Source organism: Phocoena sinus, chromosome 1, assembly GCF_008692025.1.
Source record: "Phocoena sinus isolate mPhoSin1 chromosome 1, mPhoSin1.pri, whole genome shotgun sequence".
Classification (NCBI taxonomy): domain Eukaryota; kingdom Metazoa; phylum Chordata; class Mammalia; order Artiodactyla; family Phocoenidae; genus Phocoena; species Phocoena sinus.
This window is the reverse complement of record NC_045763.1, coordinates 33,268,331-33,284,074: the sequence shown is the minus strand read 5'-3', so window position 1 is coordinate 33,284,074 and position 15,744 is coordinate 33,268,331. Positions and strand designations below refer to the sequence as shown.

Here is a 15,744-nt window from a genome sequence, read left to right as displayed (position 1 = left end):
CAAAGTCACAGAAGTATGTGCACACACATGGAAACTGTGCATGGAGAGGAGGGCCCAGGACAGAGTCCCCAGGAGACCCAACATTCAAGGGGAGGAGGAAGGGGCAGAGCTGCTGACAGAACCCAGGGAAGAGCCAGGGGCGGGTTGAGGAGAGTCAAGGGAAGGGTGCGTGCAAGCAAGGAAGGGCCCCTCGGGAGGCAGCCCAGCAGCATCCCAGGAGCCACAGTCTGGGTTCAAATCCTGTCTCTACAACGTATTAGCTATGTTGACTTTGGGCCTTAATTTCCCTATGTGTAACATGGGGCTAATTTACTTTTCGACAAAAAGGAAGATAAAGGGCATGGAGGGAGGCTTGGGTCACATGTTCCTCTGGCCCCCATCCTAGGTCTCTCCCACCAGACTGGCACCAGTCCCCAGAGACCAGAAGATTAAATGAGTGAATGAAATCAGGGGCTGCCCCTCTCCCTCAGAGTGGACGGCGGAATGGGAGGCAGCTTTCCTCGGTTCTCGGTGGCTCCAGCACCAGTCTCATCTATCGCGGAAGGGAGGTGGAGAAGGCCCCAGGTGTGCTGTGTCCATCCTCTTGGCCTCAGTTTCCCCACGTGGGAAACAAAGCCATGAATCTGCTTGAGCTCGGAGGCCCTTCCGCCTCTGATGCTCTGTGGCAGGGCGAATGGAGGAAGGGTGAGGGGAGAAAGACCTAATCCAGACCTACTGGTCCTGCCCCAGGGGAGGAGGTCCCACAGGGGTCCGGGTCCCCATTGTCCCCAGGGACTGGTCCCTCCAGAAGAGGGTGGCAGCCGGACCAAGGAGGGCAGAAGCAGAGGTGCCAGGATTGTGCTGACAAAGCTGTTCCTTCTCCCCTCCTCTCTCCCTACCCCTCCCCTCCAAGGGGACAGCCGAGCCCGGCAAAAAATAAACTCAAAGGCAGTGACCTGGACGGGCCTGAGGCTCCCAGGGCGGAGTGACAGGGAAGCAAGGATGGAGGAGATGACCACACACCCCCCCACAGAAAGCGAAAGGGTGCCTGATCTGATCCCCCCTGCCCACCCCCCCGCCCCCCCTCACCAACAGAGGGGCTCAAAGGGAGCAGCTCCATCCACTCTCCTTCCATCACGCTGGGAGGGTTGGGTGCCACCTGCTTGATAGGCACAATGGGCAGAGTAAATCTTGTCCAGGCCAGCTAGACATGGGTTCCCAAGTTTTGAAAAAAGTACCCCAGGGAATCTCACTCTACCTCCTGGTTTGGGGAAGTCAGTCCTTCCTCCTGTCTGACCTCTATCTCGCCTGCTTCAGTGGGCCCATTTATCTCTAGCAAGCTGCTCTCCCCCTGTCCCACCTGCCTGGCCTAGATGTCTGAGGAGTCTCAGGAGAAAGCGTTCCCCAGACTTCCCTGCAGGGATTGCGGAGGGCCCCTGGGCAGGAGACCCCGCTCCACCCACTGTTCCCCAAATCTTTGAGAGGAAGGAATCTCTGAGCTCCCTGCTCCCTTGCCTCCCTCCCTCAGGCACTGCCCAATTAGTCTGCTGCCTGAGGCTGCCCCTCCCGGTCTCACCTCCCCAGGTGCCAACCCCCAGGGCACGCAGATCCTGCCCTAGGGACAAGTTGCCCAGAAAGCCTAGAGTCCTGGGGGGAGTGCTTTCGGATGCCCCAGAAGTGTGACCAGCACCCTCTCCCCGGCCCCTCAGAGTTCCCGCTGGGGACAGGCAGCCTTCCTGGTGCCCTTCTAAGTGCTGCCAAGTCCTCTGAGGAGCTCAGGAAGAAGGTACTGGAGAAGAACTGCCACCACCCCGCACCCTACCCCTACCCCCACCCTATAAAACTCAAGGTCTGAGACAGCGGCTCCTCCCATGCATCCAGAGTCCCTCTGTGCCAGGCAGCCCTTAGGATCCACTTTCCTGCTCAGCCCCATTTTACAGAGGGGCATAGTGAGGCTCAGGGATTGGGGTAGAGTAGGTGTGGGCACCTTCCCAGTAAGTGTCGGGACTGAGACCTCTAAGTCTCCTTTGGGATTCCCTGTCCCTATTCCCCAGAACGACAAGCTCAGGAGAGAGTGGGGGATGGCCCTCCCCTCCCAGGAGTCCCTGGCTGTCCCCCTGGGCACCACGGCTTCACTTCCACCTGCCTGGGGCCAGACTAGCTGCAGAGTTTGATAACGAGGCCCACATCTCAGCCGTACAGCAACACCCTCACATACGCCATCCTCCCTGTACACACACAGACACGCTCACACCTACTCCGTCCCTGCGAGTCCCTGGGAGAGGAGGCAGGAGAGCCCAGTGGTCCAGGCACCCTCTACAGCCTCCTCACTGGGCAACGCCCCGGCCCCCCGCACTCCCGGCGGGGGCGCAGGCGTGGTCTGTCTCTCCCTCTGCCTCCCCAGCCCCCGCACTCCCGGGCGGGGCTTAGGCGTGGTCTGTCTCTCCCTCTGCCTCCACAGACCTGGTACGGAGTTGATGCTCTTTAACTCTGTTTGTCAAGTGAAGGAAGGAACAGTCAGTGAGATCCTAGGCACCCAGGCTGACGTCCCGGTGCCACCATTACACTCACTGCGTGACCTTGGGCAAGTGGGTGATGTCCCCTCAGTAGCCCCACTTTCCTCAAGTGTGAAATGAGGATATGTGCCACTATTATGTGCCCACCTGATGTAATGGCTGTGAGGGTTAAGTGAGAGAATGCCGGGAAGAGGCAGGGCAAGGCGCATCCTAGGCTCCTCAGATGTCCACAGAAACGCGTCCTCAGGCTCCCTGTGCAGAGCCGCTCACCCCGTAACCCAGGCGAACGCAGCTCTTGGTCACCCCCAGGTACACCCAGACACACTCACCGTGCTGACAAGGACATCCGTCAAACCTCTCCCCAGGAAGGAGCATGATGACGATAATAACGATATAATAATAACGGTGATAAGATAACAGCTACTATTTGTGCCCAGCATGGTGTCAGGTGCTTTAACTCACTTGGCCCTGACAATTCCAGAGGCAGGTATCATTAGTCCTATTTTTCAGATGAGAAAATGGAAGCTCAGAGAGGTTAAATAACTTGCCCAAGGACACATAACTGCTAAGAGTGGAACCAGAAATGAACCCACATCTGTCAGACTCAGATCCCATGCTCTTAACCCCCTGCGGGGTAGCCTCTGGAGCAATGAAAAGTAGCCCCTCTTCCTCCACCTCAGCCCCACAACTCCCATACAGGGGCCTTTAACAAAGGGGCTGCCTACAGGTCAGACGCTCAGAATTCCCCGCTGGGCCCCCTAGCCCACAAGAGGGTCGGCCCTGGCCAAAGACCCACATGGGTGCAGGGGAGGAAGGGGGATGAGAAAACCTCCAGCTGGCTTCTCCAAGTCTGGGGAAGTTCCCTGCACAGCCTCCTCTGGGGACACGGCCTTGGCCCGCTCTGCAGAGCCTTCCTCTCTCCTTGTTCCCCAGACAATTTCAGCTCTCCTGACTGGCTCAGAGAACCTTAAATTAATCACCCATTCAAACTGCTGCCATCAGCCCAAGAATAATCACCGCTTGAAACTCTCCTGGCTCCGGCATTCTGAGAATATAGGCTTCTGCAGCAATAGGGATTGAAGTTAGACAACCAGCAGGGCTTCATCGATGGAAGGAATGAATGCGCCATGGAGCTGGGGTGGGGTAGCAGACAGTGAGAAATCCAACCTGCTCCAGTGACCCCAAAGGAGAACGTGGAAAGGAGGGAGCAAAGGGGGTGTAAGGGGTAGGGAGAGAGATAGAATAAGGGCTAGAAGCCCGGCAGGATGGTCTCTCCATTATGCCCTTCTTACAAAGACCAAACAAAAGGATCAGGACTGAAAAATAGCAGCACGAAAAATTTGGGTCACACTCCAAGACTTTCTCCATCGCAAAGCCAAGTTCTTGGAGCAGTCTCCCCTATTGGCCGGGCAAGGAAAAATACTATCTAAAGTCCTGATCTGGGAGGCAGAAGGCCTGGGTTACTGGCATAGTTCTACCACCGACTCATCGGATGTGACCTTGGACGAGTATCTGCCCCCTTTCTGTGCCTTGGTGAACCCAGCAGTGCACCGCAGGGCTGGACAGAGGACCTCGGAGGGAGCTTCAGGAGAAGCAAAGGTCAGCAAAGTCCTAGGAAGCCAGCCACACACTCCCACAAGGGTCTAGGGCTGCCCTCCAAGGTGGATGCACAAACACACACAGATCCATAAGGGCAGACCTGTAGCTGTGAACAGGTGGAGGCAGAAAATGCAAGAGATGGGGCCGACTCAGCTCCGTCCTAGAGGTCTAGGCTGGGGCGCAGGCCCAGGTGTGCGTCTGTGAAGGCGGAGAAAAGGTGGGAGCAGCTGTGCATTAGATTTCTTTGCATTGGATGTATGCTGTGTGTGCGCTTGTGACACCCCTGGGCAGGTGTTTCCAAGTGGCCAGGAGTGCATGCACGAGACAGACCGACGGGCATGTAGCAGGGATGTGTGTGTGCAAAGCCGTGCACAACAAAAGTGTGACTGCACTGGGTGAGGCTGGGCAGTTTCCACCCGATTCCACAAAATTCTGCCGCTGCCCACTCCCCCAACAGCCTGTGTCCTGGGGGGACAGGGGGACAATGACGCAGGAGTGTGGCTCCTGAGCAGCCCAGGGTTGGGGTGCTGGCTGGAGCTGAGGTGCAAGAGGAAGACGGCACCGAGGCAGCACCAGCTCTGGGTTGAGGCTCCTCCACGCTGACTGGGGGGACCTCTCTTGAGCCTCAGTTTCCTCACCTGCAAATGAGGAGGACCCCAGCCCCCGCCTTACCGGGCTGCTAAAGGACACAATGAGAGTGGTTTATAAAGGGCATCAGCGCGGTGCCCGGCACACGGCTGATGCTCCACGTGTGATCAGCAATTTCAGTTCAAACGCCAAGGGCCAACCCGGGCAGCCTCAGGGGGCAGCAGGGAGGCCCTGGACCGAGAATCAGGAGTCTCCGGCCTGAGCCTGCATCTGCCACTGATCCACTGTGTGATGTTAGTCTCCAGAGCCTCAGTTTTCCCATAAACAAAATGGGGCTGTCAAAATGTGTGGACCCACCTAGCAGGGGGGCCTGCCTGGGGGCTCTGGGCACCTTTTGCTGGGATTATTTCCAACGCAGGTGATGTTCTTTCTGACAGTCAGGGTGGGAGCTTGGTGGGAAGCACCGGGGTTGGGAGCCTGAGGGGCCCAGGAGCTGCTGCTACCTCCTCCCCTCCCCATTCCCACAGCTTCTGACCCCAGGGACAAGGCTGACGAAGGATGTTTACAGAGCATAAACCTTCACTTAGAGAAAGTTCGTGGGGCAGCTGGGGGCTGGGAGCTGCAAGAGTCTCACAGCAGCGGCAGGCGGCGTGGGGAAGATGAGGGGAGATGGGGCTTTGGTCTGTACCTGCCCCTTTCAGCCCTCTGACTTCAAAAGGGAGGCCAGGGTGGCCTTTGACAGGGTGCAGCAAGGAGGCGAACATCCCTTCCAAAGGCTCAGAAGCAGGATGGGCAGTGATGTGGTGTTTCTCAAAATTCAGGGAGCAGGGACTGTGAAGGGCTGAGGGCTGAAATCAGGGACTGGGGCACAGGGGGTGTAGTAGGGGCTTGGTGACAGGACCAAGGGCCTAAAGAGACGAGGGAGAGCTTGGAGAGGGGACAGCAATCCTTCCTTCTGGGTCTCAATGAGAAGAAGACAGGAGTCAGTGGTTCCCACTTCCCAGAGGCCTGCGGCTGCTGGCAAAAACGCTAGAACTGGGGCTGGTCCTCTGGGTGATGTTCCACACCTCGGGACCAGAGAAGGTGCAGGTTCTGGGTGGGGCTCAGAGGGACATGGCTGGCAGGTGTGAGGGAGGTGTCCCCTGGGGTGAATGGACCCGGCTCACCTCAATTCCCTCCTTGCTGAGTCCTTCTCTGGCAGGCTTTTCTTCTGGGGCCCCTCCCACCAGGGCCTGAGTCTCTGGGAAGGGGGTCCTAGCTACCTGTGCACACTGGACTCCCCTCGCTTGGGCTGCCTGTGAGAGTCATTGGGGCTGGGGAAGGATTTGACCAAAAGTGCAATAATCAGGCTAGAATTCCAACAGCAGGAAGAACTTCCTGGCTCGCCCAAGACCCTGCAGTGAGTGACTGCACAGCCCCACATCTGGAGCTCCTCACGAACAGGAGAGGCCTCCTGTGCGGCCCCCTCCCCCAGGCCCAATCATAACACCAACCCCTCACACTCCCACAGGCCCTTGCGGCTCACCGAGTTCTTTCCCACCCATTACCTCGTCCAAGAGGGAGGCCCGCAAGTCTGGGGTTTCTACCCACTTGGATGGCCTAGAGATCTAAAGCTCAGAGAGGCGCAATGATCAACCCAAGATCGCACAGCAGGCAAGAGGTGGGGTTCCTGACCCCTCAGCCCACTCTGACCTCTAAGATGAATGACCCGAGATTCCCAAATGTCCGGACGTTTTCACACCACATTTCCTCTCCCAGAGTTCCTGAGAGATGCCTCAGCCCTGGGATCCTGGTGACAAGTGGTCAGAACAACCAGGTCCCTGGCCAGGGCATTCCTGGCATCCAGAAAGGGCAGGATGTGGGGCAAAGCTACTAGCGGATTTAGTTCCTGGAGAGGAAGGAGAGGCCCCTCCAGAGGAGGTGAAGACAGTGCTGGCCAGAGGACACGAGGCAAGTCCTTCACACTCAAAGGGGCTGAGAGGCCAGGCCTGGGGACCAAGGACCTCCACCTCAGAGCTCTATTGCTTCCCCAGGCCCAGCCTTGCCTTGGAAAAGTCATCTCCCGAGAGGAGCCCGCGGACGATGCAGCTGCTCCCTGCGAAGTGTCTCAGCCTCCACGGGCACCCAGGCTGCAGGGTGGGCAAGGGCGCCTCAACGCAGCAGCTCTTCATTAGCAGTCCCCTGCCCCTCATCCCCAACTCCACCGTCCACTGCTACCCCAGCAGAGAACCCGCAGCACTCCAGCAGCCCTCTCTGCAGAGAAAAGATTCATCCAGGCCCTGACAATGGGCATTGGGGGATGGGCTACTCCTAACCATTGACCCTGACCCTAAGTGAGACCTCACGGTCCAGAGCAATCTCAACTCTCTGCCCTTGCTCCCCACCCCCCCACCCCACCGGCCCTGCCCCGGCCCGCCACAGGAGGTCTCTGCACCAAATCGTGGCTGCTACCTTCAGAAGCATACAGGCTGAAAGAATTCCCTTCCGCTACCCTCCCTGTGGTCAGGGGGGCTCCTTTGCCAGCATTTCTCCTCCCCTCCGCTCTGAAATTCTGTGGGCCAGCTAGGATGGGGCAGAGGCAGGCAAGCAGACAGCAGAGGGTCAGGCAGGAAGACAGACCAAAAGACAGGTGGAAGCAGACATGTAGAAGAGTAAGATTCAGGTGGACAGGTGGATAGACAGATGGACAGACAGGCACCCAGATAACTGGACAGGCCAACAGAGGGATGGAAACAGACAAGCAGAAAGACTGTTGGATAGCTGGAGAGACAGAGACAGGACAACTCACACACCGGCAGAAACTCACTCCGGCGCAGGGACAGCCAGACAGGCAGAAGGACTGTGGGACAGTCAGGTGGACAGGCAAGGGGACCACCCAGGAGACCCCAAGACTAGAGGGCCCTCTCTGGGGGCAGCAATAAGGGATTAATATCGGCACATTTCCCAGGGACCAGAGGTCTCTCTCCCGGGCACCTTCGAGCGTCCGAGAGCCAGGCCCAGCCCTTCAACTGATATCTGCGGGGCCTCTCATGTTCCCGGCTGGGCCAGGCCGTCCCCCAAGACTGAGCTCTGAGCTGCCAAAATTCGCTCTTTACATCCAAGAAGGGTCAGTGTTTTTGAAAGTTGTAGGAGCCTGGCGAGGGGGAGGAGGGGGCCCGCAGCGTGAGTGTTTCCAAACTTACTCCTCTCCTCTTTCTTTTTCCCCAGGGTGCCCAGAGCCAGGCCTGGTGCAGCGGCCAGCAAGCTGGGCAGGCTAGCTGGCCAAGCCTGCAGGGCAGGCGGCAGGGCCCACTGCTGCCACTGGGAAGTTGAGGGTGGATGGCAAGACTGAGCGAAAACTCAAAGTCAGACAGCACACGCCAGTGTCAGAACTCTGGTGGCTCAAGGGGACCCCAAACACCTATAATTGGGGACCAGCCCTCAGCTGGGGGGAGATCGTCCCTGGAGAGGGGCATCTCCGAGGGGAGTCCAGGTGGGAGGCCACTGTAGCTACAGAGCTGGGGAGAAGGTGACAGAAAGTGTGCGGGGGCCAAAGGGCCCTCTGTGTCTGGGACACAGGGAGACAGAAGTGAGGAAGAGGAAAAGGGAGCCGCACTTTAGTGGCTGCCGATTGGAGAGAGATGGGGGACAAGAAGCTGGACGTGGGGCGTACAGAGGACAGAGAAGCAGGGGTTGGAGATCAGGATGGAAATCAGGAGTTGAGGTGGGGGAGGTCAGAAGCCAGGTCAAGCTGGGGTCAGGACTTGGAGAGCGGGGGGTATAGGGGCAGGCTGTGGGGGGAGGGGGGATCGGAAATCGGGTTCAGGCCTGGGGGCAGAGCGATGAGGGTCGGCCGACCGGGGGGCTGGGGGGCAGGAGGCGGAGCCAAGGCGGGGCACCCGTCCCCCGGGAGCCCAGGCTCCGGCAGGGGCCACGCGGGGCGGCAGGGGCCACACGGGGCGGCAGCGCGAGGGCACGGTCGGGAGCTCGGGGTAGCAAACTCACATGAAGACGTGGTAGACGAAGGCCCAGCCGCGGGGTCGCTCCAGCACGTTGTAGACCCAGTTCTGCAGGCGTCGGTAGCGCTTGTACGCGGCCGAGGAGCGCTGGCCGCAGGCGGAGCCCGAGCCCGAGCCCGGCCCTGGGAGGGGCGCGTCCGGCGGCAGGGGGCTGCCCAGGAGGCCCAGGCGGCGCGGGGAGCCGCCCCCGCCCGCCTCGCCCTGCTCGCTCTGCACCGCCGTGAGCGCCACCAGCTCGGCGCGGGGGGCGTCCGCGGGCAGGGGGGCTAGGCCGAGGCGGCGCGGGGGGGCCTCGGCCATGGGCGGCGCCAGGCGGGGGGGGCCGGGGCCCGGGTCCGGTCCGGGGCTGGGGCGCGCGAGGGGCGCTCAGCGGCGCATGTCTCGGACCCAGGGCCGGCTGGGCGGCCCGAGGCGGGCGCGGTCGGCGGGGGCTAGGGGCCGGGCCGGGGCCGCTCCGGGGCCGGGGGCGGGCGCTCAGAGCCGGGGGGCCGCCGGAGCCCGCGCTGACCGCCCTCTTCCCCGGCGACTGGGCGGCTCTTTCCGACTCCAACTCTCTTATTACGCGCTCCATGCCGCTCGCCTTTCCACCTGCCGCCGGCGCGCCGCTCACATGTCAGCCTCCCCCGCCCCGCCCCTCCCCCGCTGCCCCCGCCCGCCCCGCGGCCGCCTTCCCAAATCGGGAGGGAGCGAGCGAGCCGGCGAGGCCGGGCTGAGGGAGGGGACGTGCGGAGAGGCGGCGGGAGGGCGCCCCCGCCGCGCGGGCCGCCGAGTCGGGGCGGGGACCGGACCGCGTGGCGGCGGCCCCCGGCTGGTGCGAGCGGAGCGCCGGGCTGCGCGGGGCTGCGTGGACCCGAAGGCCGGGCTGGGGGCGGGATGCCTCATGTGCGGTTTTGGCGAGTGGGGCGAGGAGTCGCGGCCGCCGTCGCGGATGGGACGCGGGTCCCGCGGAGTTTAAGTGTGAGTGGATGCAGAAGTGCCTGCTGTGTGGGCGCAGTGGGTGGCTGTGATGGTGAGATTGAGTGAGGAGGTGCGGTGTGGATGGGCGTGCAGGGTCCGGGCCGCTGGCGGTGGCGGCGTCAGCGAGGTGTGCCCCGTCTGGCCGTGCCCCGTGCGCGTGGGGCGGGGTGCGCTCGTGCCTGAAAGGCCTGTGTGTGCAGCACCGTGGGCCTCAGGTGTGTCTTCTTTTCTGCCCACCCCACCCCCGCCTCTGAGCGTCCCTTCTTCAGGATGAGGGGAGAGCCTCCGCTTAGGCCACTCTACCCCAAAGTAGAGTCTCCTCTGATCAGAGGGGCTGCTCCGCACCAGCCCAGTCTGAAGCGCGCCCTTGCCTCGCTTCCAGGGCAGGGCAAGGTTCAGGGCACACAGGTGTTGGGAGGTGAGCTCTGAACCAGCGCGGAGGCCGCACAGCCTCCTCCCCAAAGGCTCACAGAATCGCACCCAAAAGCGGCGAGACTTTCCCCACGGCACTCCCTCTCCAGCCGGAAAGTTCCTGGTGCCTGACCTACTCTCTCTAGCTTTGGGAGAGGCCTTTTCGTTCCCTTTAGCCCTCTTGGCCCAGCCCACGGTGCGTCATTTGGGTTTCCCGATCCTCCTTCCCTCGTCCCCTGACGAAAGCTTCGGCCACACCAGCCGCTTCCCCCCGCAGGCCCCTGGCCCCAGTGTGAAGCGCTTCTGCAGCAAACTCTTCCCAGTTCCTCCGGGAGGATCTCGGGGGACGGAGCCGAGCGGGAGGGGCGGGGACGGGGTGGGAAGGCGAGCTCGATTCTCAGCTGTCAGTCAAAGGCAGCATTGATCTGCTGAGCGCCAGTGGGGGAGGGAAGGAGGCAGAGCTGCCGGCGTGCTGGGAGGGGCTACAGGACCTGGGGGACCCCAAACTGGGCTTGACAGCCGTTTACACCCCTACCCCAACAGTGACCCTTTTCCCTCTGCGTAGCAGAGGCTGCCTTTGGGGTCCGACCTGAATCCCTCTGGCTGCTCCTGGCTCCAGGTGTGCCGAGGGCCAGAGCCTGGTGCCCCTGGGCAGTTTATGCCCCTTCCTCACTGGTAGCTGGGGAAGGTTCTGGACCCCGGGGCTCAGCTATGGATGCACTGCCCCGGCTGTGTTAACCCATCGTCTCCCCATGAGCTGCAGCTAGCACTCCCTAGATAGGCAGCACTGCCCTCCCAGACGCTATGGGACTGCCTGACTGGGCTTCCTCAGTCAGGGGTCCTGGGGGGTGGACTAAGGCCTGGGGACTTGAAATGGTGGGAAGAAAAGCAGTTGTAAGGGATCTGGGGGGTGTTCTTGGGGGTCTTTTTTTTTTTTTTTGCGCTACGCAGGCCTCTCACTGTTGTGGCCTCTCCCGTTGCGGAGCACAGGCTCCGGACGCGCAGGCTCAGCGGCCATGGCTCACGGGCCCAGCCGCTCCGCGGCACGTGGGATCTTCCCAGACCGGGGCATGAACCCGTGTCCCCTTCCTCGGCAGGCAGACTCTCAACCACTGCGCCACCAGGGAAGCCCTCTTGGGGGTCTTTTTGAGGCTCTTCTTATGCGCAGAAATGGCACTTGAACACAGGTTGCCCTTTATCAACACTCAGAATATCTGAAATGGGGTCTGTTCTGGGAAAGATGATCATCGGGCTCAGCGTCACCCCCGGATGCCACGCCTCTTCTTCCCCACTTAGGGGGCTGCGAAAGTCCCTTCCTCTCCTTGCGAGGAGCCCTCACTGGGAGGAGAGGGTCTTTCATCACCTTTCCCAACTCCAGCTCCGGATGAGCCCCCTCAAGGCAGCAAGAGGAAGAAGAGACTGTGGCTGCAGCTAGAGGGAGGGAAGTTAGATCTCAGGAGGGAGTTTCATGGGGCACAGAGGCGTGTTTCTCCTGTAGGTGTATGTGTAATGGGACAGGCCCACCACTTTTTAAAGTGGGGAGTTGTGGGAGTTCCCTGGTAGCCTAGTGGTTAGGATTCTGGGTTTTTCACTGCCGTGGCCCGGGTCAGTCCTGTTCAGGGAACTGAGATCCCACAAGCTGCGCGGTGCGGCCAAAAATAAATAAATAAATAAATAAATAAAGTGGAGAGTCATGGAACTCTTCCTAAGGGGTGGGGGGATGGGGGGATGGTTCTAGGAGGATGTAAGCAAAGTTAGGTTGGTGTGTGTATGTGTGTGCATGGGAAAGTGGATGAGGCAGAGGAGAAAGTCCAGTTCCAAGAGGACAGGTGGCCACTCTGAGGGTCACCCGGCGGCCTTCCTGTCCCGTCCGGATTCCTGGGACACGAGCGTGACCAGGAGGAAGGCCTTTCCCCACCGCAGCCTTTAGTGACTAAGACACTTTTCTGAGCGCACAGCTGTCTCCGGCTCTCTCCCTGCTGGGGGGACAGGGGGTGGAGCTATGGTTCCCCACCCTCCTCCTTCCCTCTCTCCCACCTGTTCCCTTCACCCCACCCTCAGCAGCTTCCTTCCCACCCACCCCCACCAGCCGCCACACCTCTCCCAGGTAACACTGCCAAAAAAACATCCCGCTCTGCCCTGACTCACTCACTCTGTCCCACCTGGGCAAGTCCATTCCTGGCTCTGGGCTTCAGTTTCCCCATCTGCCCATAAGGAGGGGGTGGGGCTCCAAGATCTTCTGTAATTCATCACTGTCACTTTCATCCATCAATGAAGCAAGTATTGACTGAGAGGAAGAGTGGGGGAGGGAGAGAGCTCCCATTTGCTGAGCACCAACTGAGCTCAGAGACACGTGGGGACTCATCTAAGGATACACAGCCAGTATCCAGAACTGCCCTGTGACCTGTCCTCTCCCCTGGCTGGCACCTACCCACTGTGCACAGGGTACTGGCATCAGTACTGAGGGGAACCACAGATGGCCCAATCTTTGTTCTCTAGGACTTATTCCTGACAGGGGTGGAGACTCCTAGGTCTGAAGGGTTGAGATCTAGAAGTTGTGGGGACCTTGCGGCCAGGTTCAAGCCTGTCATCGACTGACGGCCGCCAGTGTGACTTTCAGGTCAACCAAGGATGCAGATTCCTTTCTTGGAGTGGGAAGGGGGTTTTTGCGTCAGTGGTTTTCAGACTTTATTAGCAATGGAATCCTTTCTACAGACAGAATCTTAAGGTAGCACCCCAATATGCAAAGAGCATTCAAGCAGAGGTGTTCTGGTTGAATTGAGGTGAGGATGTCAAGGTTCCACCCACCAGACCTCCTCCTCCTTTCTCTCCACACCACAGAAACTGTTTGGGTTTTCTTTCTTTTTTTTTTTTTTTTCTTTTAAATTTATTTATTTATTAATTTTGGCTGCATTGGGTGGGTCTTCATTGCTGCACGCGAGCTTTCACTAGTTGTGGCGAGCTGGGGCTACTCTTTGCTGCGGTGCGCGGGCTTCTCATTGCAGTGCATTCTCTTGTTGCAGAGCACAGGGTCTAGGCACGCGGGCTTCAGTAGTTGTGGCTCTCGGGCTCTAGAGCACAGGCTCAGTAGTTGTGGTGCACGGGCTTAGTTGCTCTGTGGCATGTGGGATCTTCCTGGACCAGGGGTCGAACCCATGTCCCCTGCATTGGCAGGCGGATTCCTTTTTTTATAAATTTATTTATTTATTTTTGGCTGTGTTGGGTCTTCGTTTCTGTGCGAGGGCTTTCTCTAGTTGCAGCGAGCGGAGGCCACTCTTCATCACGGTGCGCGGGCCTCTCACTGTCGTGGCCTCTCTTGTTGCAGAGCACAGGCTCCAGACGCGCAGGCTCAGTAGTTGTGGCTCACGGGCCTAGTTGCTCCACGGCACATGGGATCTTCCGAGACCAGGGCTCAAACCCATGTCCCCTGCATTGGCAGGAAGATTCTCAACCACTGCGCCACCAGGGAAGCCCGGCAGGCGGATTCTTAACCACTGTGCCACCAGGGAAGCCCCTGTTTTGGTTTTCTTATAGCTCTAAGTGTTGCTAGAAGTCAGATGAGGGAAAGTCTCTACTGGCAATGGCAGAGGAAGCCTTCTTGGGGACAGGAGTAGGGAGGACTTGGAGAGGTGCAGAGAAGTGCAACCAATAATGCCTGCAGCTACCATGAATGAGGCCCAGAGCCTTGTGTAGGATGCTTTAACTGTATCTTCTATTTCAGCATCCCAACAGCCCTCTGAGGTAATCCTATTCACACCCCCATTTTACAGACAAGAAGGCTGAGACTCAGTGAAGAGACTTGCCTAGTGTAGCTCTTTACCCCTGTGCTATAGTGAGTGTGTGTGTGTGTGTGTGTGTGTGTGTGTGTGTGTGTGTGTGTAGGTGGGGTGTGGGGATAGGGGGGATGTTACAGAACATGGGGGAGGAAAAAACAAGTTTGACAAGGGGGACAGAAGGGACCTTGAATGCTGTGCTGAGGGTCCAGTTCAGCCTGATGGGAAACAGGGAGACTGGCCGGGGCTGAGACTGAGCATACCACGGAGGCTCGGGCTCTGTACAAGACAGCTCAGGGCAGGAAGGTTTGGAGGTGCCAGTACCCAGGGAGGTCGGCAGTTGGGGGGCGGGGACAGAAAGATCACTGAACAACAGGTTATGTCTGGGCTTCCTGGCTCTACCTTTGGACTACTTGGTGACCTTGGTCACTCCACCTCTGCCCCAACTTCCCTGGCTATCGGGAGGACTAAATGCAATAATACATGAAAAAGTCACGACCGTGCAGGGAGCTGTACAAATGTGAACCATTGATCTTATCACCCTTCAGGTGTGCGTTCGGATGGGGCTGGGAGATGCTGTGAGAATTCCCTAGTCCTAGCACCTCTTCTCCCTGGGAGAGTCTTCCTAGCAGGAGGGGATTGGAAGGGAGGGTTCTCATGGGTGTCGGCATCACGTGCATTATTTGCCTCCAGAGATCCACCTCCACTGAGAGCAGGAGGAATTATGAGAGAAGGATCGAACCTGCTTCATTTTCCCAATGAGCCCAGAGAGGACAAGAGACTGAGGCCACCTGGCAGGTAGAGGTGCTAGAGGGTCCCAAGGAGTTTCTCCCCCATATCTGGGTGTGCCACTGACCTGTCCCTAGCCCAGCCCCTGCTACCCTTCTGGGCCAGTCAGCTCAGAGCCACAGGAAGCGGAGGGAGCAGTGTCGCTGATCTCAGTGAAAGTGAACCCCCATTGATCTTCAGGGCTGGAGGGGGGCCCACAAGGAGGAGACACTGAGGGAGAAGGGGGTGTGGGAATGAAGGTCAAAGCCATCCCTTCTTGCAACCGCTTCTCCTCCACCTTCAGGATTCTTCCTCTATGACCCCAGCTCCTGGAAGACCATGTAGAAGACAACACTACTACAGCTCTATTGGCAGGCTCCACGTTCTCAGTGAGAGCCACTGGGACAGTGGAGTTCCTTGGAAAATGAGGAGGAAGGCCTTTTCTGAGTTGTTGAGAGTACAATGCGAAAAAGCTTCCCTTCTTTCTGGTCCCGTCATCAGAGAGACCTGGAGGAGGATTCAGGGAGGGAGAGGACGTGAGTAGGAGGGATGGCAGATTGAGTGTCAGGGAAGGGGACTCTGAAAAGGGCTGAGACTTGGTAAGTGACATAGAGGTTCAGAAAGGAGAATGGGGGCTCAGAAGGGAGGCTAGGGGCTCAATGACAGGGATAGAAGGCCCAGAGAGCAGGACTGCCAGGTCAAACTTTTTTTTTTAATAAATTTACTTACTTACTTATTTATTTATGGCTGCGTTGGGTCTTTGTTGCTGTGCGTGAGCTTTCTCTAGTTGTGGAGAGCAGGGGCTACTCTTCGTTGCAGTGCATGGGCTTCTCGTTGTGGTGGCTTCTCTTGTTGCAGAGTACGGGCTCTAGGCACACAGGCTTCAGTAGTTGTGGCACACGGGCTCAGTAGTTGTGGCTCGCAGGCTCTAAAGCGCAGGATCAGTAGTTGTGACGCATGGGCTTAGTTGCTCCGCAGCATGTGGGATCTTCCCCGACCAGGGCTCGAACCCGTGTCCCCTCCACTGGCAGGCGTATTCTTAACCACTGCGCCACCAGGGAAGCCCTGCCAGGTCAAACTTGATTGAACACCTATTAAAGTCCCTCCTCCTTAAAATAGTAGATACACAATATAAATGCTGGATAATTTAAAACA

At 58.9% G+C, this 15,744-nt stretch overlaps 1 protein-coding gene across 2 annotated transcripts in view; it reads right to left on the bottom strand.

The window, feature by feature from the left end:
- KCNQ4 (potassium voltage-gated channel subfamily Q member 4) overlaps positions 1-9,295 on the bottom strand; it is a 56,554-nt gene extending 47,259 nt beyond the window's left edge. For both annotated transcript variants that reach the window (XM_032614304.1, XM_032614313.1), the window contains exon 1: positions 8,667-9,295. In XM_032614304.1, the coding sequence (XP_032470195.1) occupies positions 8,667-8,980 (314 nt within the window). In that variant the 5' untranslated portion in view covers positions 8,981-9,295. The remainder of the gene's footprint in view (positions 1-8,666) is intronic.
- Positions 9,296-15,744: the final 6,449 nt, after the last annotated feature.